The 21,765-nt window shown below is 53.1% G+C and overlaps 1 protein-coding gene across 2 annotated transcripts in view; it reads left to right on the forward strand.

The window, feature by feature from the left end:
• The first annotated feature begins 1,974 nt into the window (after window positions 1-1,974).
• Window positions 1,975-21,765, forward strand: part of MBP (myelin basic protein) — a 106,012-nt gene continuing 86,221 nt past the window's right edge. For both annotated transcript variants that reach the window (XM_086372545.1, XM_086372547.1), the window contains exon 1: window positions 1,975-4,159. In XM_086372545.1, coding sequence (XP_086228671.1) covers window positions 3,679-4,159 — 481 coding nt within the window. In that variant the 5' untranslated portion in view covers window positions 1,975-3,678. The remainder of the gene's footprint in view (window positions 4,160-21,765) is intronic.

Below are 21,765 nucleotides of genomic sequence, written 5' to 3' on the forward strand. Positions count from 1 at the left end.
GCAGTCTGCATTGTCCCCTCGGGCTCTGGGCGGCTCTGTCCCTGCCACATGTGGCACACGTGCGTGCTCGGCACACGCTGCCCCATCCTGGCTCCTCCGTCTTCACCCCCTCTGTCAGGCCAAGCCCTACAGCCACCAGGCCGCTCCCTTCAGAAAGCCCCCTGACCCCCACCGCCCGCCTCCTCTGGGGTGGCTGCCCTCCTCCGGCGCTCAGCCCCTCTGATCTCCTCCTTTGTCTGGCTTTAAGGACACAGTTGATTTAAGTGCATCGTAAATAGTCCTGAAAACGTAAAAGCAAATGAAGGGGTGAAATGCTCCATCCATAACTGTTGCTCAGTGAGACGCTGGCCTTCCTGGAGAAGGAGCCCGTGCTCATCTCCTAGGGGCGAAGTAAGCTGCAGGCTGCCCGGTGCCCCCCCCCCTCACCCCTCATCACCCCCAGCCCCGCCTTCTGTCATTCTGACCAGCCTTCCAGGCACCACCGAGGCACCCGACTTCCCGACCCAGGGGAGCAAGGCCACAGTGTCTCTGTGCTCCCCGATTCGGGGTCAGGAGTTTGGGGAACACACGGGGAGGATGGCTGTTTCCTGCTTCATGAGGCCTGGGAGCTCGGCTAGGGGGACCCAGAGGCCAAGGGGACCCAGGCTGGTTCCCTGCTGAAGGCGCTGGCGTGTCCCTGGGCCGCGCTTGCAGGGCAGGGGCTGGGTTCCGAGAACGCTGGCCCGGGAGAGGGATGCACACGGGCTCAGCATTGCTGGGACCTCATCCCAGAGGTGCAGAGCCTGACGCCTAGGGCAGGACATCACAGGGGCGCACCAGGGTCAAGGGCAGGGACAGGCATCCCTTCTTCTCCATGGCACTGGCAACAAAGTCACAATGGAAGGATAACATGGGTTTTGTGGGTTTGCAATGGCTGGGGGCCATCTGTGGAAAATACACTTGCCACACCGACACACAGGATGAAGCATCTCCCTGTCAGTGCGCATGCGCCCAAGAGCTCACCATGGTGTTGAAAACACGCCATTCAAGGTTGAGATCTCACCGGAGAACAGAAACTCTAGAAGCAATTAGAGTGGGAGGATGATACTTATTGTGTGTGTACACATTTCCTTCAAAAATACGCTGAATCCAGAATATCCTTCTGTAGTTCAAGAGTGACTGGGTCTTACGGAAAGCAGTTTGCTTTTATTTTTATTAATAAAATTAAGGAGCTATACTTAAAGAAAAATGCTAGATACATATGTGTGTATATATATATACACACACTTTTTGTATAAATACAAAATCAACAAACTGATGGTAGAAAAAGGCATGAAAAAAATTTTTTTGTTGTTTTTTTCCCACACAACCAAAGTTGTACAAATCTCCTTGCCTTTTTTTTCTTGGATAAAAAGAAGTGAAGTGACAGGTGGCTTGTATGTGTTTGTGTTGTGTGTGTGCATGTAGTCAAGAGATCTCTCTCGAATGTTTTCCTTGTTTACATAACTTTTTATGTTACACATTGTGGAATTCATGCACCTAATTTTCTGGCACTCACAGCTACAGTGGAGTCTGTTCAGTTATTAACTGGAACTTACGGCAGAACCATCAAGCCTCAACAGTGTACAAGTAGATTATCTACTTTGTGGGTATCGTCAGCAACTATTCATTACAAACCAGAGATGAAAGTGATTCTAGGTCTAAGCAAAAATATAATTCCAAAGATGTATCTGTTGATGAAGGGATTTTTTTTTTTAAAACTCATGCAGTCTGGTCTGCCGGACAGTATTTAATTTCCTGACTTCCTTCAGTTTGGGTAATTTGGAGATTTAACTGGACTGAATAAAAATGTACTGTGTGTACCATGCAGGAAACTTTGTGCTCCCTGCTCCAACATGAAGTGCGGAAGGCTCCTTCCTCTCATCATATGAAGAGCAGTGGGAGATAAGGGGAGCGGTCGTATAACTTGCTCAGAAATATCCGAGACAGTGAGGTTTGGATAGTTTATCTTTTACCTGTCAAAAGACCCATTTCAATTTTATTGAAACGAATAACATAAACCCCTGTCACTGTGCTCACAGACGCAAGACCATCTTCATGTGAAGTGTGCCCCACAGCCCCAAGGGGGAGCGCCCCCCTCTGCCTCCTTCACGCTGGTTCCTCCCACCAGCACGAGGGGCCCTCCAAACACCCATTCATCACTTTATGGTGTTCCTTGCTCCCTCACGTACACTGTCCTTGAAGTTCCCATGAATCAGGGGGCATTACATCCCCAAATACATGCATGGTGGGATTTTATAAACACTATAAGGACAGTTTTAACTGGAACTTGGCAGGTCTGCCATTTGCAGAGATGGCTGTTGGCACCTGTGAAGTTTCTACAAGCAGGAAGCAGGGCAAACATTGCTGTCTCCCTGTGGCCTGGGCTCCCCGGTATTCAGCCTTCACTGACCTCTGCAGGTCAGAAGGCTGTCCTCCTATTTCCTGGTCACCCCAGGAAGACATCTGGGGGAAGAAGATGAGATGTGGTTTATGATGCTAAAGTGAAAGTCACTCAGTCATGTCCAACTCTTTGCAACCCCATCGACTGTAGCCCAGCCAGGCTCCTCTGTCCGTGGGATTTCCCAGGCAAGAATACTGGAGTGGGTGGCCATTCCCTTCTCCAGGGGATCTTCCAGACCCAGGGATTGAACCGGGGTCTCCTGCATTGCAGGTGGATTTTTCACTATCTGAGCCACCTAAAACTGTCTCCCACATGGAACCCAGTATATATGGGGGGGGGGCAGTTTAAGAGTGACTGGAGTCAGGGACCTGGGAATCAGGGAGCTTCTGGGGTCAGTCAGTGCCCTGAGCGTCCTTGGATTCCTCCGGCTCCCCTACCCGCACCCAGCCACCCTCTACTGCAAGGAGGGAAGGCCCCACGGAAAACCGGGAAACAGGCAAACTTCGCCTTCTGATCGGCCAGCGTTGCTGCTCAGCTGTCTTCCTGACCTCCCCTCTCCAACTCCAGAAACCCCCAGACGAATCTTTTCCGAGGAAAGAAGCAAACATTTCTGCGGTGGTGGACACAGTTCTGTTGGCATCACCAGCACTGGGACGTGGTTCCCAGATTCCCGGCTTGTGAGGGCTGGCTGGGACAAGGGGCCCTGAAGCCACACTGGGAGGTGGCTCTCCTGGCGCGCGGCCGGCCCAGGGGACCCGGGCTGAGCCTCGCCAGGGGTCAGACTTCCGCTCCCTGGGGTAAACAGGGAGGGTCCCCGCCGGCTCCCACAAAGCATCAGATCAGACCCCCGACCCGGAATCTAAGTCGTGAGGACTCCAGCATCTCCGCCAGCGTCTCCCCCAACGCCTCCTACTTTTCCACCATCAGGAGGTTGAGAATCCGGGTTGAGGGTGAGGGGAAGGGCCATCTGACTGTGTGCAGGTGACTGATGTCCAAAGGACAGTCTTCCTTCGGACCAAGAGCGTGACACTGACCACAAGCCAACAGATGCTCAGGCCGCAGACCCCAGGGCGCGCCCTCCCACTGTGGCGCCGCTCTCCAGCGGAGCACCAGTCTGTACGCTGGATGCACGAGGACCCCCGGGAGCTCTCAAGGGGCCAGTCTTGCGGCGGCCCCGAACCCCGAGCCGATGCAGCGGAGTCAGCCGGGCGGCCGCGCTTGGCCCCTCGCCGCCAGCGGAATGGGGCGTGGAGCAGATGCTATCGCAGGTCCCTCCCCGCGCTCGGGCGGGGTGGTTCGGCGGCTCAGCCGCGAGCGGAGGCTCTAGAGCCGCAGTTCAGCCCGGGCCGGAGTCCGCGCCGCACAGGGCAGCCCCACGCGGGGCCCGCGTGCGCCCGGAGCCCGCGAGGCGGAGCCGCGGGGAGGTGGTCGGCGCGCGGGCGGCAGGTGGGAGGCCCGGCTCCCGTCGGCAGTGTTTACCTGGCTCGCAGGAAGCCCGGGAGGCGGGGGAGGAGCGGCGGGCGCGCCCGGCCCTCGGAGCAGCAGCCAGACTGCGCCGCCGCGCCAGCAAGGACGAGTCTGCGGCCCCGGAGACCGCGGCCCCGACCCCGAAGGCGGCGCCGGAGCCACGGGACCCCGCGCGCTTGGGGCCCGGGCGGCGGGAGGCGGCCCGGACCCCGCGGTGCCCTCAGCCTGGAGAGACGATCGCCGCGCGGTGGGTGACCTCGCCGAGGGCAGGTGGGTGCCTTTGTCTGCGCCCTCGGAGCGGGGACGCGGGGACGGGGCGCAGGGCTCCATCGGGCGGCAGCGCAGGTGGCGGCAGGTGGCACCCGGGTGGCCACTCTGCGAGGGGTGGGCGCGGGTGTAGACGCCGATCCGGAGCGGCGGGGCTGTCCCCGACGGGTGTCCAGGTGTGGGCAAGGCCGGGTCGGGGGCCGGGGTCGCGGGCAGAGCGTAGGAGGCGCTCGGGGTGGAGTTTTGGGTGGGAGGTGGCAAAGGTCAAGGAGGCCACCCTGGGCGGTGCGGGACCGCTGCCTGGGCAAGCTTTAGGGCAGGCCGGGGTCCCCGCCGCTTAACGAGCTCCGTAAGGATACGTCTGGAGCTTACCCCCGACTCCTGCCTGTCCCCTCCCCCAGCCCGGGCGAAAACCAGTTTCCCTTTGAGCGCCGAGGGCGGCGACAGGCAACGCTCCGGGCTTCCGCCTTCCGGAGGCCTGGCCTGGCTCCGCCGCGCCGCAGCGTCCACCTGCTCCCACCTGCGCGCCTGGCGCCCGGGTGTGAAGCCCCTCTGGGCCCGGGGACTGGCCGGCGTCCCGAGGGTACCGCGTGCTCTGCACGATTCCCGGGCACCCGGTGGCTCTGGCTCCTCTGGACTGCTGGGGGCACTGTCTCGTTTCTCCCAGGGTCTCCTTTCTCCTCTCCTTTCGGAAGGCAGAGGTGGGTTTGGAGAAGCCTTAGAGTTTCTCTGGGGATCTCAGTAGGACTCTGGCAGAAAACAAGCGCCTTTGGGTTCCTGGTTCTCTGTTTTCCAGTCGCGACAAGGTGAGGGAACCCATACCGTGACTTCACTTAACCTCTGCGGCGCGGCTGGAGTGTGGGCAGTCGCAGACCCGGTTGGGGGCGCTGGCTGTTCTGACAGGGACTCCACACCTGGCCTGGAGAGATTCTCAGAGGGCGCTTTAGGGTGTGTCCTATTTAAGACCTGTGGCTTTTGGACAAGACCCCCAGCTCAGGGAAACGGTTTGCAGAGTGTGGCCCAGGGGTCTGGGACACCCCGTGTCGGGCTCCGTCCTGCCCCCGGCTCCCTGGCAGAGTCACACCGGAGTGCTGGGGGCCTTCATGGACATGGGGAGCTGAGTGGGGTGCAGACCCAGCCGGAGCCAGGCCGGAGCAGCCCTTCAGGAAGGGATGGTCAGCACTGGGACGCAGCCTCACAGCTGTTTCTCCCAGTTCAGGGGAGGAGCCGTCAGTCCTATTTTTTTTTTTTTCCAAATGGGATAAACCAAAACCTGAAAGGAGGGAATCCAGTTAAATATTATGTAAAATGATGGCTGATAGTAGCTCCCAATGGTTTAACTGTTCCGAAATGACTACCTTTACTAACTCAGGGTTAAACAAAAGCTCTTTGGTTCAAATTCACTTTAAAAACTTTCCAAAGTATCCCATTTCTGCCCAAAGACAAGAACACTTTGAGTCACTTGTGCTGTGATTTGGTGTTGAACCGCTCCAGCCTGGTTTGGGTCGGGAATGGCTCTGGCCACTTGCCCTGAGCAAAGGCATCTGTGAATGTGGAAAAGGGCAGAGACCAAGCTTTCTGGCAATTCTTCTTTTTCCTCCTGAATTTTTGAACATTAATGGGAGGTTATGTTGTTTGACTTTCAGTTTCTCTCTCGAGTCTTTAAAAATCTTACACTGGATCACAGCTGTCCCTGGGCCTTTTCTCCCCAGGTATCCAGGTAGCGTTTCTGACCACTTCCCAGTGGCCAGGCTGTCTTCTGAGAGCCGCATATCATTGCATTAACAGGTGTGATACGCTGGGATGCCCTCATTTGATGTAACTACCCTATTAGAACCCTCATTTTCACTGAGTAGGAAACCAAGGCACAGAGACACCCGGGGGTGCCCAGGGCTCAGTTCCAGAAATCTGCCACCAGCCCCTGTTGCTGCCCTGCAGGGTGAAGAGGGCAACTTGCAACACCCACCGAGCTGCCTTCCTCTTTTCTGGCTTCCCTGGTGGCTCAGAGGTTAAAGCATCTGCCTGCAATGCAGGAGACCTGGGTTCGATCCCTGGGTCGGGAAGATTCCCCTGGAGAAGGAAATGGCAACCCACTCCAGTATTCTTGCCTGGAGAATCCCATGGATGGAGGAGCCTGGTGGGCTACAGTCCACAGGGTCGCAAAGAGTCAGACACGACTGAGTGACTTCACTTCACTTTACTTCTCTGTCTTTAAAGTTCCACCGCTAAAGGGTGGCTACACCCAGCAAAACGTGCTTCCTCTTCAGGGTGGTGGGACTGGAAGGCTGCTGTCACATCCCTGTTAGTCATCTTCTCCCTAACTTCCTCAGTAAAGTTGTCAATAAAGAGGGAAAGACAGTTCTCTAATGCCTCAGCACAGTTTTTAGTAAGTCGTCACTAAGCAGTGAATCGCTTCCACTGGCCCTTTAGAGCCACCGAAGGAAGCTTATGTCAGCCTGAGCTTGGGGGCCCCAGGAGGTGGGTTTAATCAACAGTAAGTGTACAGTAATTTAACCAATAGTAATTATAATGATGCTGAAGCTCCAGTATTTTGGTCATCTGATGAGAAGAGGCGACTCACTGGAAAAGACCCTGATGCTGGGAAAGACTGAGGGTAGGAGGAGAGGGGGACAACAGAGGATGAGATGGCTGGATGGAATCATTGACTTAATGGACAGGAGTTTGAGTAAGCTCCAGGAGATGGTGAAGGACAGGGAAGCCTGGCGTGCTGCAGTCCATGGGGTCGTGAAGAGTTGGACACAACTGAGCAATTATACACGGGGAGACCCTGCTGGTCTCACGCCACAGAGATGCGCAGTGAGCGCAGTTCAAATGTCCTCCTAAACGTGTGGCCTCAGGCTTCAACCAGAGAAACGGAACCAGCAGAGACACACACATGTGACTTAACATGAAGAACCGGGGCCAGAGAGGCCTGCAGGCTGCAGGCTGGAGCTCTCGGGCGCGAGCTGAGGCTGCCTCCAGAGAAAGAGCCACCCTCACTTTACAGCCGGGAAGAGATAACCAGCAATGCATACTATGAAGCTTTTAGCAGTGTCTGAGAGTCAATAACTGTTAAAAATTCATAAATATGGATCGGAACTCTGTGAGCATCACTGAGTAAGTGTGAGGCTCTATTATAATAATAACAAAAAAGATGGATGCCTGGAGAGTGAGGATAGACAGACTCAGGTGAAGTATCTGGAATGTACCAAACATTCTAAGACTCAGCAACATAAAACAAACCACCCAAGAGGAGAAGTAACTGAGCAGGCTGGCCCAGAAGAGAAAGCCCAGGGAGGCTAGGAAAATGGGAAGGGATGTTTAACCCACCAGTTCTCAGAAGCAGAAATCACAACAATGGGATAACTTTTCATACCCATCTGTAAAGATCTTACCATCTATGCCAAGTATTGAGGAAGACAAGGAGAACTGAGAACTCCCATGGTGGTGAGGAGGAGTATAAACAAAAGCAGACACTTTAGACAAGAGCCCAGAAAAGCTGAAGACAGACGTTCCTGTGACCCGGTGCTTTTAGTTCTAAGTGCATCCTCTAGGGAGAACCTGGGCTCAGCCACAGGGCACACACAAAGGTTATTCCCAGAAGCAATTTTTTAAAATATATATTTATTTACTTTTATTTATTTGGCTGTGCTGTCTTAGTTGTGGCCGGTGGGACTTTTAGCCGTGGCATGTGGGGTCTAGTTCCCTGATCAGGAATCGAACCTGAGCCTCCTGCGTTGAAAGTGCAGAGTCTCAGCCACTGGACTGCCAGCAAAGTCCCCTGGAAGCACTTTTAAAAACTTTGTATTTTGAGATCGTTGTAGATTCACATGCAACTGTGAGAAATAATAGAGCTCCACATATGCTTATAACATCTTGCAAAACTGTAGAAGATATTGTAACCAGGAAATTAACATCGGTACGACTGATCAGAGGGGTTGAGATGTCGGATTTCACCAGGTGACATGTTCCCATGCATCTCTGTGTGGTTCTGTGTAATTCTATCACACGTGGATCATCGCGTGGCCACCCACGCAGGTGGGACCTCTCCATCACGAGGTCTGCAGGCTGCCCGCTGTGGCCACAGCCAACTTCCCCCTCCTGCAGCCCGTGTCCTTTGCAACCTCTGCTTTGTTCCCCATTTTCTGTAATTCGTCATTTTGACAATGCTGTTTAGGCAGAATCATACAATATGCCCCCTTCTTTTTCACTGGCTTTTTTCACTAAGCGCAGTTCTCTTGAGATGTCTCCAAGTCGTTCAGTGTCTAGACAGCTCATTCTTTTTTTATCACTGAGTAGCATTCTGTGGAATGGATGCCCCCCACCCCCTGCTCCTCTAGTTTTTTGGTTTTAACCGTCCACCCTTCGAGGGTTTCCAGCTTGTGACTATTTGAGGGCACCTGCTATGACGTACAGGTTTTTGTGAGAACACGGTTTTTGGTTTTTGCTTCTCTGGGATAAATGCCATTGCTGAGTCATACAGCGAACGCATGTTCCAGTTCACAAGACCCTGCGCTCTCTTTTCCCAGAAAGTCTGCAGTGTTTACATCCCACCGGCCAGGTGTGCGTGGTCCTGGGTCTCTGTGACAGCATGTGGCACTGCCATTGCGTGGTGTCTGAGCTGCTCTGACAGGTGTGTGCTGCCACTTCACCGTGACTGCAGTCTGCGTCTCCATCACAGACAGCGATGCCCGTCTTTCCACGAGCGTGTCTGCCATCTGCACATCCTCCCAGGGAGCAGCCTGGTCTTGCCTTTGCCCGCCTTCTGATTGGCTTGTTTGGTCTCGCTAGTTCCTTGTAGATACGCTCTGGAGACGGGGCTGGTGGTTTGCAGTTCCTCGGTCAGCGTAGCTTGTCTTCAGCCCTAACCGCGGGTGCTTTTGCAAGGAGAAACTTTTTCATTTTGATGAGATCCATTTGTTGATTTTTTTTCTTTGTGTCTTGTGCAGAATCTCAGGCTACTGAGACCCACTGAATTGAAATCTGCATTGCTTATTTATTTAGTTTTGGCTGTGATGGTTCTTTGTTGCTGCAAGATCTTCCTCTAGCTATAGTGAGCGGGGCCTACTCTCTTAAACGCAGGGTGCAGGCTTCTCACTTTGAGGGTTTCTCTTGTTGTGGAGCACCGGCTCTAGAGCACAGGCTCAGTAGCTGTGTTACACAGCTTAGTGTAAGCCTAAGTTACACAACTCAGGCTTAGTCGCTCCGCATGTGGAATCTTCTTGGACCAGGGATCAAACACATGTCCCTTGCTTTGGCAGGCAGATTCTTAACCACAGGACCACCAGGGAAGTCTAATTTTTTTTCTTTTATGGATTGTGATTTGGGTGAACCTTTTGCCTAGATTTTCTCCTGGCTTCTTTTTGGCCTGCAAGTTTTATACTTACAGTTTGCACTGAAGTCAGTTGTCCATTTCCAGTTAGTTTTGTCTGATGAGTGAGGTTTAGGTGGAGGGTTTTGGTTTTGGTTGGTTTTTGTTCCTACATAGGAATGCCACCTTCCCCAATACTATTTGTTGAAAAGATGATCCTTCCTCCACCGACTTGGTTTTCCATCTTCGTCATAAATTGTGTCCACATTTTTGTGTGGGTCTATCTCTGGGCTCCCTGCTCTGTTCCCGTGATCGAGATGTCTGTCCGGCCACCCGGATCACACTGTATTGCTTACCAGGGCTGAAGGGTGACCCTGACCATCAGGTAGCCTGAGCCCTCTCACTTCCTTCTTATTTATCAGAATCCTGTTAGCTGGGCTGGCTCCTGTACCATTCTGCACATTTTAGAGTAAGCTTTATCGTGTCTACAAAACTCCTACTGGAATATTTAGTGTGTGTGTGTGTGTGTGCCTAGTCGTATCAAACTCTTTGTTACCCTATGGACTGTAGCCCGCCAGACTCCTCTGTTCATGGCATTTCCCAGGCAAGGATACTGGAGTGGGTTGCCACTTCCTTCTCCAGGGGATCCTCCCAACCCAGGGATCGAACCCACATCTTCTGCATTGACCGGTAGATTCTTTACTATCTGAGCCATCAGGGAAGCCCCTGCTGTTTCATATGTGTGTGTGTGTATATATGTGTGTGTGTGTGCGTATATATATACTTTTATGACGTATCTAAAAACCACTGAGTGTTAATTGCTCAGTCGTGTCCGACTCTTTGCGACCCCATGAACTGTAATTCTGCAGTCTTCTCTGTCCCTGAGATTCTCCAGGCAAGAATACTGCAGTGGGTTGCCACGCCCTTCTCCAGGGGATCTTCCCCACCCAGAGGTTGAACCTGGGTCTCCTGCATGGCGGACAGATTCTTTACCGTCTGAGCCACCAGGGAAGCCCAAAAACCACTAAGAAGCCTAACTAATCTTCCCCGCCACCCAGACAGACTTACTATTTTTCTTTCTCTTTTTATAGTTTTCAGTCTTGTTTTTTTGTTTTAATTGAAGTATAGTTGGTTTACAGTGTTCTGTTCATTTCAGGCGTACTGCAAAGCAATTTACCTATATTCTGTTCCATGTTCTTTTCCATTATAGTCTATCACAGAATATTGAATGTCGTTCCTGGTGCTACACAGTAGGACCTCTTTTATCTGTTTTATATACAGCAGTTTGTATCTGCTAATCCCAGGCTCCTAGTTTATTTCCCCACTCCCTTCCCCCTTGGGAACCGTGAGTTTGTTTTCTGTGTCTGTGAGTCTGTTCCTAGACAGACTTATTTTCTGAAAGGACACAGGAAAATGAAGTGATGGTGTCCAGACAGGCTCCGTCAGCATCCTGGGGTCAGACCATCCCCCAGCAGGTGGGGGCCCTCCTGCCCCCTAGGCCCCCGATGGGGAGCTGGGTGTAGTCTGTGGATTATCGCTGTCCCTCAGCGATGCTCTGAATGAGTGGGGTCCTCCTCTCATCACAGGCGAGGAGACGCGAATTCTCGGGGGTCAGCAGACCCGGGAGGTCCTGTGACGCCCAGGGCGTCCTCTGCTTTGTCTGGTGACCGTGTGACAGCCAGCGACACTGCGCTGTGCTCCTGAGGGCTCGGGAGCACGTTCCCAAACCCAGGCGTCCCTACACCCGCGTCTGACCATGTAGACCCCAGTCACTGTCCCCAGGGTGGGAGGGATGGTAGGTCACCTCCTGGCCCCTGCCAGCCCCAGGCCCTGGCTCCATGCTGCTTATGAGAGCTGGGACCAACCAGAAACCAGGGGCTGCTGTTTTAAAAGGGCCCCACTTTTGAAGGAAAGAGTCGGTATGAAAACATGCAAGAGCAGCGTCTCTCTCAGCGGGGACATGACGCCCACATCAGAACTGCTGCCGGTTTTGAAAAGGGATCAGTGGCTGAGAGCTGGCGACAAGGGGGTGCCACCCTCCAGGGTGCGAGGCGGCGTCTCTGAGGCCCGAAGCCACAGCCTTTCACAGGAAACGAGCTTCTGCTCAGAGCCCCAGCCGTTGTTCTTGGGGAATGACGCTTCTCCGGGGTGCTGTGAATTTCAAGACCCAGGACACAGGAGCCGTTCAGCGTGTTCTAGTGCACACGCTGGATTTTAGCTGTGCTGATGCTAACTACGTGGTAACTAGGCTTGGGTTTGGTTTATACCTCCAAGGTGTTAAAAATCTAGAAAACAGTGAGTGGTGGTGATGCTTCTTCTGAAAGTTGAGTTGATGTGGTGGCTTATTGCATCAGGTTTTGCTTTGATCGGTGGCCGACATTCATTGCGGACCACCCCGCAGGCAGCTCTGAGGGACACTCTGGGATGCCAGGTCCCGCCCCAGGCCCTGCAGATGATGGCTGAGCGCCGAGGTCCCAGCTGCTGGGAGCCCCTCAGCCAGCAGCCCCCCAGCTGGAATGAGAGTTCTTGTGTGTGGCGGTCAAAAAGGCAGGCAGAGCCGCTAGGTGACATGCCCCGCTGTCATGGGGTTTTCTGAAATGTTTATTTCAGAGCATGACTCCTGCAGTCAATTTCCTCTTGTTTCATGGGACGAGGGGGTTGGGAGGTGGAAGCTGTCAAGGGTTTGAGTTGTCAGAGTGTGAGGAGCCTGGTGGCCCCATCCTCGAGGTTTTCAGTCAAGAACGGGCTCCCGCTGGCCCCCCTCGCCACTAACAACTGCGCCCACAAGTGTGGGCCCTGCCTTTGGGGTGTGTCAGTGGCAGAGGGTCTCCCCCAGACACATCCGGCACCCTCTGCTGCAGTTTGCAGCCCCACCCGGCAGGAGCAAAGAGCCAGGGGCAGAGACAGCTCCTCCAGCAAAGAAGCCAGAACCACAGCCTCCCCCCAGCAGCCGCCAGCCTCCCCAGAGACGGAGGACCTCCCCCCGGAGTCTGATCAGAAACCTGCCAGAGCCCGCGGAGATGGCGGGCGGGGGCCGAGATTGGCCGGGAACAGGATATAAGCGCCCCAGCAGAGCACCTGCAGCGGCTGGAGTGGGACCCCGAGTCTCCTCGGGGGCTGTGGATAAGGATGATGCCCAACGACCACCCCTGACCTGGCAGCCACCTGCCTGCATGTCGGCCAGAGTGTTCATTAAATGCAGAGTCCTAGGCCCTGGTGCCTGGACACCACCTCGAGTCTTGGGGTCTCGGCCCAGGAACGTGTGTTTCTAGTGGTCATGAGGCCCACTGCTCAGTGAGAGGCAGAAACGGGTGAGGAGGGCCCCAGGTGCGTCTCGGTGACACAGGTTCGCCTGAACACACCTGCACGAGCCCCCGCTCATCTACTTCGGCCCGATCGAGAAATTCTATTTCCTGGTAAATGACTTTCTGTTCAAAGAATGATTCATGGAAAATCACATCCTATACTGGCAGTGTGTTCTTGTGCGTATCGTTTATTTTTGATACTCTCTCCATTTAGGGGGTGACTTTCTCTTCCGTGCCTCTGAGCGCTGGCGTATCTGACAAGGAATATTTATGGATATTCATCCTCTCCATCCGGTTTCTTGGAGAGTTGGAACCTAACATTTTTGCTAAATTGCTCTGAGACAAAAGCTCCAGAGCTGCATTGCAGGCACCCAGATGAGGCAGCTGCACAGTTTAAATTCCCTTATTCTCCAGGACACTCAGAGGCCACACCATGCCTTTCCAGAGGCCCTGCATGAAAGAGACGTGGCTCTGGCCCTGAAGACTGAATTGTAGTGTGTCGTCAGGGAGCTTGGGGTCCTCAGATAGGTTCCCCAAGGCACTACGTTTGCTGAGCACCTCGCAAGATTCCTGACGGGGGGCTGTGCCAGCAGAGGGCAGGGACTCAACGGCCACTTCTGACCCTCCTAGCAGCCCTGCACCCCTCTGCCTGCAGCCTGGCTGGGGGTGAGTTAGGGTGAGGGCTGGGGTGAGGATCTGCGGCTTCTTCAGGGCTCTTTCCAGGATGCCCACCTGCCCTGGACAGCTGTTCACAGCAGCAGCTCCGTCCCCTGGTTCTGACCACACTTAGTTTATAAAGGGCTCAGCACTCCACCCCGCACTTACTTTCTGGGAAAATTAGAAGAAGTTTTTCTCATCTCCCGTCGTCCTCATGGAGGTCAGGGTAGTGTCTGCTGCATCTCCGATTGGCTGGTTCCACTAACCCTGATCATCACCATCCAGCTGACACCCAGGAGAGTCTGAATTCTGCACAAGTCACCTGCAGTCCTTTGGCCACCTGATGCAAAGAGCTGACTCACTGGAAAAGGCCCTGATGCTGGGAAAGATTGAGGGCAGGAGGAGAAGGGGGCGAGAGAGGATGAGATGGTTCGATGGCATCACCAACTCGATAGACATGAGCTTGAGCAAACTCCCGGAGACAGTGAAGGGCAGGAAGCCTGGCGTGCTGCAGTCTACAGGGTCGCAGGGAGTTGGACACAATTTAACGACTGAACAACAGCAGCAACAACCACTGTCCAAGTCTATTCTTTACCAGCCAGGATGCGGGGCATGGTTTATTCAGCTCACTGTGTTGCCTTAAAAGACCACATCAAGCAGGAACTTAGACACAAATGATTCTCGTGTTTTAGCGGCTAGGTTTCTCTGAGTGTGGTGGGGGTCAGGGTGTGCTTCCGGTGTTTTTATTCGGATCCTTATGGATATCTGAAAACAAAATAACCCTGGGCTGACGAGCTAAGACCAGGGGTTTACAAGGTGGGTCCCATCTGGCACCGTCTTCCTGGAAGCAGAGGATAAATTATATTTCAGACTCGAGCCCAAAGCATCACTGGTTTTGAAGGATCATTTATACGGCTGTAGGGAAGATGCTGTCTGTTTTAAGAGGCAGATGATGATTACTTTATTCTGTCATTATCTCTGTATGTCAAGACTCATTTTTGAAGAGAGAAGGATTTGAACCAGGTATTAGAAGCTAGCCTTGTTGATTTCAGACGGTGTTTGGAAATTGTTATGTGAAAAGAAAAAGGACATAGCAGTACTGACTTGGAAGACGGCCTTTCTGAAAGGGCAGTGAAGTGTCATGTTAAAGCCACATTAAGTAACAGTCCTAGCAGTAAAATACGTGTATTTATATGGAAATTTTTACATAGGATTAGCAACACCAAAATAAAGTGTGTGATGGGAACTTCAAGCAGATTTTAATGTGAAGGTAGATGAAAACCCGTACAAATATTTATACTCGTTTTTAGTAAAACCTCATTCGTTCATGAAGACAGGAAAGGCCCCAGGTGCCATTTTTGTGGGCTTATGTGGCAGAATCACTTCAGAGCCTGGAATCTCTGAGACTTAACTTCATTGCTTTCACAACATCTGGGCTTCCCAGGTGACTCAGTGGTAGAGCATCCGCTGCCAATGCAGGAGACGAAGGAGATGCAGGTTTGATCCTTGGGTCAGGAAGATCCCCTGGAGAAGGGAGTGGTAGCCCACTCCAGTATTCTTGCCTGGAGAATCCCATAGACAGGGGAGCATGGAGGGCTACAGTCTATGGGGTTGCAAAGAGCTGGACACGGGTTAGCATACATACGGGCTTCCCTGGTGGCTCAGCTGGTAAAGAATCCGCCTGCAATGCTGGAGACCTGGGTTTGATCCCTGGGTTGGAAGAGCCCTTGGAGAAGGGAAAGGCTGCCCACTCCAGTATTCTGGCCTGGAGAATTCCATGGACTGTATAGTTCATGGGGTTGCAAAGAGTCAGACACGACTGAGCGCCTTTCACTTCACTAGCATACATACACACGCACACACAACGTGTGTTGAAGAAGACTTTGACAAATGTACCCTGGACTCAATGCCACGTGTGTTCCTGGCTTTTTCTGCCTGGAGCCGCCCTCGGTGACTGTGAGGTCTGTGATCTGTCGGAGCTCTGACGGGTGACGGTCCCAAACCCCGCTGCTTCACCATCCGTTTCTCAGCTTAGCCTGCCTATTATGGAGTTTTCTGCAGGCAGCTCATGTGGGTTTCATGACTAATTACAGACGTTCCGGGGTGCGTGATGCAGAACCTGGGAGACAGGTGTGAAAACACAGAGAGGAAGGAGACGGGGGGGTGTCATTCACCCCTCACAGCAGGTGAACCCGGACCCAAATGGGTGCCGTGGGCTCCGTGAGAGAGAGACCACCAGGCTGAGGTCTCTGCACTGCGTAGGCCTGGTTGCCTGTTGAGACCCCATGTGTGTAGCCTGTCTGCACAGCTAACCAGGCTGGTAACCAGGTAACCGGGCTGGTAACCAGGCTGGAAACCAGTAACTGAAAGGTCAGGCACTGCACCAGATGCAGTGTGGACTGCCCTGGGTTCAGCGGTTTCTAGTCCAGCCTTAAGTCGCCACTCCCATTAGAGTGCGGTTCACAGTTAGCCCTTTGGAAAGGTGACTGGCGGCCAGGAGACACTCAGGTGACAGAGCTTGTCTTGTCTCGTTTGGACCCGGCCCCCAGCTTCGGGTCTGCGTGACCGACATGGTGCAGCAGCTTCGCTCAAACCGTGTCTGGAAAGGCTCAGTTTTCAAAGCTCCCGGGGTTACCGGCCAGACGTGTGGTGCCACCCCAGCGGAAGTCAGTGCAACCCCCGCCCCCCACCCCGCCCCCTCGCTTCCCCAGGACAGCAGAGCAGGTGACCTGTCCAGGGCTGCCCGCTGCTGGTGGCGGAGGGGACTGGACTCGGGCTGCCTGCCCCGCACACCCCACTTCAGTCACCCTCCTGAGCCTTTAGGTGGGTCCTGAACTGTCTTTGGACGTTACCCCCTTTTTACCCCCTCTCGGCATCAAAACCCATGCTTTGTGGGGAGTGTGAGTGATTAAGACCCTCTAGCACAGTGTCGGCGTGGCCACAGTTGGTCGGATAAACACAGTATTGTAAGTGCTCTCTGCCAAGATGTTTTCAGTTTTCATTTATTTTCTATAAAAGGCTTCTGAATAATCGTAATCGTGATGGAGAAATAAAACCATAAGGCCTCCACCTTGTGGTGATAAAACATCCTTCTTAAAAGAAATGGCAACCCACTCCAGTGTTCTTGCCTGGAAAATCCCATGGACAGAGGAGCCTGGTGGGCCACAGTCCATAGGACCGTAAAGAGTCGGACACGACTGAGCACACACACACACACACACACACTCTGAAAGGATACTGATCCTTTTAGGCCTTAAAGATGACACTTGGAAACTAAAAAGCAGGCAGAGCCAGTTGAAAATTTCAGGTTCAAACGACAAGCTTATTGGCAGCCTCATATTCGTCACGTCTGTTGTGCTCTGTAGATACTTGTTATTTATTCATTTACATAAGTCAATACAATTTTCCAATAACAGAATTTTTAAAAAAAGATTCACTTGTGGGCTTCCCTGGTAGCTCAGTGACTGAGAATCTGCCTGCCAGTGCGGGAGACACATCTTCCCTCGTCCGGGAAGATCCCACATGCAGCGGGGCAACCATGCCCGGCGCCACAGCTGCTGAGCCAAGCTCTCGAGCCCTGAGCACATGCTCTGCAGCCAGAGAGGCCGCTGCACCGAGAAGCCCGAGCTCTGCAGTGAAGAGCAGGCCCCCCTCACCAAAACTAGAGCAAGCCCACACTCAGCGACAAAGGCCCAGTGCAACCGAAAATAAATAATTTTAAAAAAAGATTCACTTGTAGGATATATTCCTCTAATGCTCCACCGTTCACTGCTCTCTGCAGCGGGGAGTGACGTCGTGGGGAACAATGGTCAAGGCTCCACCCAGGTTGCTGTTAATGAGTTTTGAGCTGTCAGAACGTACATTAAAACATGAAATGAAAAAAAAGCTGCGCCTCTAACCCCCGGGCAGCTCTGATCCATAATAAACCCGAGACTGCGCGCATCGAGGGTCCTTTTCCTGCAGAAATTCAGCGCCCTGCCCTAGTCACCGGGTCAGCCTTGAACCTGTGACTGTGAACCTGTGTCACCAGGACTTTCCAAACCTCGTGAGTCTCATCGTCTGTGAAAGGAGGAGTGTTGAAACAGCACCCACCTCCGCCTGGATGGGAGCAGGTTGGGAGGATGGACGTCTGGAGAGGTCCCTTCCACCCGGCATGCGGGCAGCACCATCACACTGGCCACCCTCTGGGCCTCCTGCCTTGGTCGAGCCCTGTCTGCTGAGTCCTGATCTCCTGGGATGACTTCCTCCCTTTGCTTTATCTGTACCAGCCGCCGGCTCATGTCCCTCACCCTCTGCAGTCCCGCACGCCCCAGTGACCACACGGAGCCCTGACATCAGCTCTGAGCCCTGTGCCTGTGGGGCTGTGATGGGGTGATGATCACACCTGCCTTCTTTTCCCCACTCAGCATCTGGAAGCTCACCTGGGAAGAAGGTGCCAGGTGGGAGACTGACCCTCTCCCTGGAAGCACCGTGGGGCTGCTGGTCTGAAGCTGGAGCGGTGAGATCGGCAGTCAGGATTCACGTGTCCTCTGTTTTCAGGAAGATGAGGACTCGGGCTGTAGGTCTCTTGACTGCAGACCTCACGCCAACCTGGGCCTGAGCAACATGTTCCTTCCCCACGCACAGTTATCAGGAGCCATCACGTCTGACGCCAGAGAACATGAGTTGTTCTGGAGGTGGATTAAATACACAAGTTCCTTCCCCATGCAGTTATTAGGAGCCGTCACGTTTGACGCCAGGGAACATGTGAGTTGTTCTGGAGGTAGATTAAATACACGAGTTCGACACGCCTCCTGCCCTTTGACCGCTGGCTCTGACCTTGTGTGAGGCCCATGAAGTCCATGTTTCCTCTGTCTCCAGTGCCCATGTCCTGGTTATGGGCACACCGGTACCTGGGAGAGCAGCACACATGTGACCCCCACTGCACTTGGCTAGTAAAATATTAACTGGTCATTTCACAACCCTCCTGGAGTAAACATGTGCACTCCAGGACCAAAGCCTCAGAGCAAGTGGCAGAGAGCCTACGAGAAGGGGTACCCCAGGGACTTGAGCTCTGGGACTGTTTCTCTGGAAGCCCCACCTGCTGGCCTCCAGGTGGGCCGCCTGAGCACAGCATGGGCAGGGGGGTCAGCGGGGCCCGGCCTGCATGCCACAGGACGGGGCTGTTTGTGGACGCCCCACCTGCTGCGGGAGGTGTGTGTCCTGATGTGTCTGAGTCCACTTCCCACCCATCAGAGAGCCTGTGACTGTGAGCCTGGCGGGCCGGGGACCCAGCAGCCCAGCTTCCTGGGCGGGGCTGTTTTCACACAGAATTTCCTGTCTTCCCATTGTTGTTGTTCAGTCACCAAGTCGTGTCCGACTCTTTGTGACCCCATGGACTACAGCACGCCAGGCTTCCCTGTCCTTCACCAACTCCTGGAGCTTGCTCAGACTCATGTCCATTGAGTCAATGATGCCATCCAACCATGTCATCTTCGGTCGCCCCCTTCTTCTGCCCTCAGTCTTTCCCAGCATCAGGGTCTTTTCCAACAAGTTGGCTCTTCACATCATGTGGCCAAAGTATTGTCTCCCTGTGAGAACTATGAAAAGCTAAACATGTTGGCTAATCATATACGTGTGAATATATTTACAAGGCTTTCTAAAAGTCATCCTAACTTAAGCATTAATGAATTACTGTTTGGTTTGCTGCTTTTTTCCTTCAGGGAAATGCTTTGTTGTCACTGAGAAAGGTGATGTTATGGTAGCACCTGGAGCCGGGGACTCCAGGACATCACCTGCGTCCTGTTCTGGTGATGACTTTCCTGCAGAGTCAACTGATAACCCGGGACCAGGCAAAAGGAACCACAGTCAGACTCCACAGCTCTGCCCTTTTGTGGTTCTGTGATTCCTTTTTTTTTTAATGGTTTTTGAGAACTTTCAGGCATTGTTCGTCCCTGGTGTAAATCTCATAAGCCTGGAGAAGATAGAGAGTTAGTTGCTCAGTCATGGCCAACTCCTTGCAACACCATAGACTGTAGCCCACCAGGCTCCTCTGTCCATGGGATTTCCCAGGCAAGAATGCTGGAGTGGTTTGCCACTTCCTTCTCCAGGGGATCTTCCCGACCCAGGGATTGAACCTGGGTCTTCTGCATTGCAGGCAGATTCTTTACCATCTCTGGGACTGTGATCAGTAGTTGTGGATATTATGTGATAACCCAGCACAAAGTGTCCCATCCCGTCAAATCTAGAAGCTGGTTTCTTCTGACACTTCCTATGCGAGACCACAGGTGGTCTCATGCTGGAAGCTTGAGGGTGTGAGGGAGTTTGGGGGGAGCCCGAGGGTCTCAGAGTTCAGCATCATGCGTTCCTGGGCATCCCGCCCCGGTTCCCATCCTAAAATGGGTTTTCGTTTTGTCTCGTTCACAGGAGTGTGTGGGGGTTTACTTGGGATGGTTGTTCTGGTGATGGTGGTAACTGTTTACTGTGTTCTGAGCACAAGGTATTACAGGAATGTTTTTGACCTGGGAAATAAAAATGATTGTCTGCAGAAAGCAGGCATGAGCCCTGGAGTCCTGGTGGAGGGAGGAAGCAGAGGGATGCGGGTGGGAGGGCAGGAGGAGGACAGACCCCAGCGGGGTAGAAGTCCTCAGTTCATCTCACTCTTCTCTGTTAGGCCCTTTGATTTTCTATGTGAGCTCCGTGCTCTTTCACACTTGCTCTCTGGGTTTTCCTTTAAAGGTCAAAGGAGCAGGCCTACTGTCTGTTGTTCAGACTCTTTGCAGCCTCCGCCCACCTCTTAGGGGGTTGGGATCTGTGTGGTCTGTCAAGGTCCACACCCCAAGACAGGCTGTGCCCAGCACAGAAGGGCGGCTGGGAGCAAGCCAGCAGCTGCCGCCTGTGGGGTGCCAGGCGGGTGCAGGGGGTGTGGGAGGCAGAAGGCCCACCTTCAGCTCTGCAGCGCGTTCACCCCGCCTCGCATCAGCGGCTCCCAGAAAGGAAATGCAGTGCCCCTTGGGCACCTCGAAGCCCCTTCAGCGTGTAGTTCACAGGAACTAGGGGCTGCAAGTCATCTGGATCAGCTCAGAGGTTAGGCACACAGTGTGACAGTAGTGAGAGCAGTAAAGTTATCACTTTACATAAGCCTGAAAGCCTAATAAGGAGCTGAGGCTCTGATACTTTGGCCATCTGATGCGAAGAGCCAACTCACTGGGAAAGACCCTGATGCTGGGAAAGATTGAAAGTAAGGAGGAGAAGGGGGCGACACAGGATGAGATGGTTGGATGGCATCATTGACTCAGTGGACATGAATTTGAGCAAACTCCGGGAGATAGTGGAGGACAGAGAAGCCTGGCGTGCTACAGTCCACGTGGTCACAGAGAGTCAGACACAACTGAGCAACCGAATAGCAACAGCAAAAATGCTAGGACTCCATTAAGGGTTAATACCAAAGTATGTGGAATTTTGAAAACGTTGCTTTAATGATGTTGAAAAGCAGAGAGAGCAGAAGTTAGCCCCCTGGTGGGGTTTTAATCCTGCTGCCAAAGCCCATGTTAATCCTCTCCCGGCTGGGACGGCTGTATGCGGATTCCAGTGGGTAGATGTTAAAACCCTGACTGTGGATTCAGTGCTTCTGCGGTTTCACACCTGACCCACGTCTGTGATCCCAGGCGACCTCAGCCTCTGGGTCCTTTGCAGCCCCTCCCTGCAGACGACATCCTACTGTTGCTTATACCGTCAGTATTCACACGTATGCGAGTGCAAACAGGACAGAGAAAAGCTGTGAATACTCTGAGCTAGTGTACGTGAAAAATTGCACCCAAGTCAGCTGAGAAAGACAAATGGCCTTTGGCTGTCTCCTGATTATGAGGCAATGTATTCATTGAACATCTTTATTACAAGGAAGTTGAACTTTGGCAGTTAAAATATCTGCGGATGATTGGCCCTTCGGGGTCATAATTAACTCCTTATTTGTCTCATTCTGCTGTCGCCATCTTATGTAACATACAAGCCATTCTCTAAGGGAGGGGGAGGGGTGGTTATGTTGTCAATGGACTGTCAGGGGCCCAGGGAATTGGAGTCTGTTACCTTATTGAATCCTCTACGGATGCACTGCAGGTATTATGATCTGCTTTGACAGATGAGAAATCGGGAGCTCAGAGAACCAAATTTCTAAGTTCTGCAGTAAATAGGAATTGGCGGGCGTGGAATTAAAACCCAAATAATTCTTCGCACATACTTTTCACCAGCTGTTGTTGCAAGATATTAGGCAGGAAATTAGAAAGATGCTGTCATTTTCCTCATTAAGCTTGAGGATCCACGTACAGGCGTTCATGAGGACCGCGAACTGGTGTGTAATT

The sequence above is a fragment of the Bos grunniens genome, chromosome 24 (genome assembly GCF_055505025.1).
Source record: "Bos grunniens cultivar Pamir isolate PY7600 chromosome 24, Bosgru_T2T1.0, whole genome shotgun sequence".
NCBI lineage: Eukaryota > Metazoa > Chordata > Mammalia > Artiodactyla > Bovidae > Bos > Bos grunniens.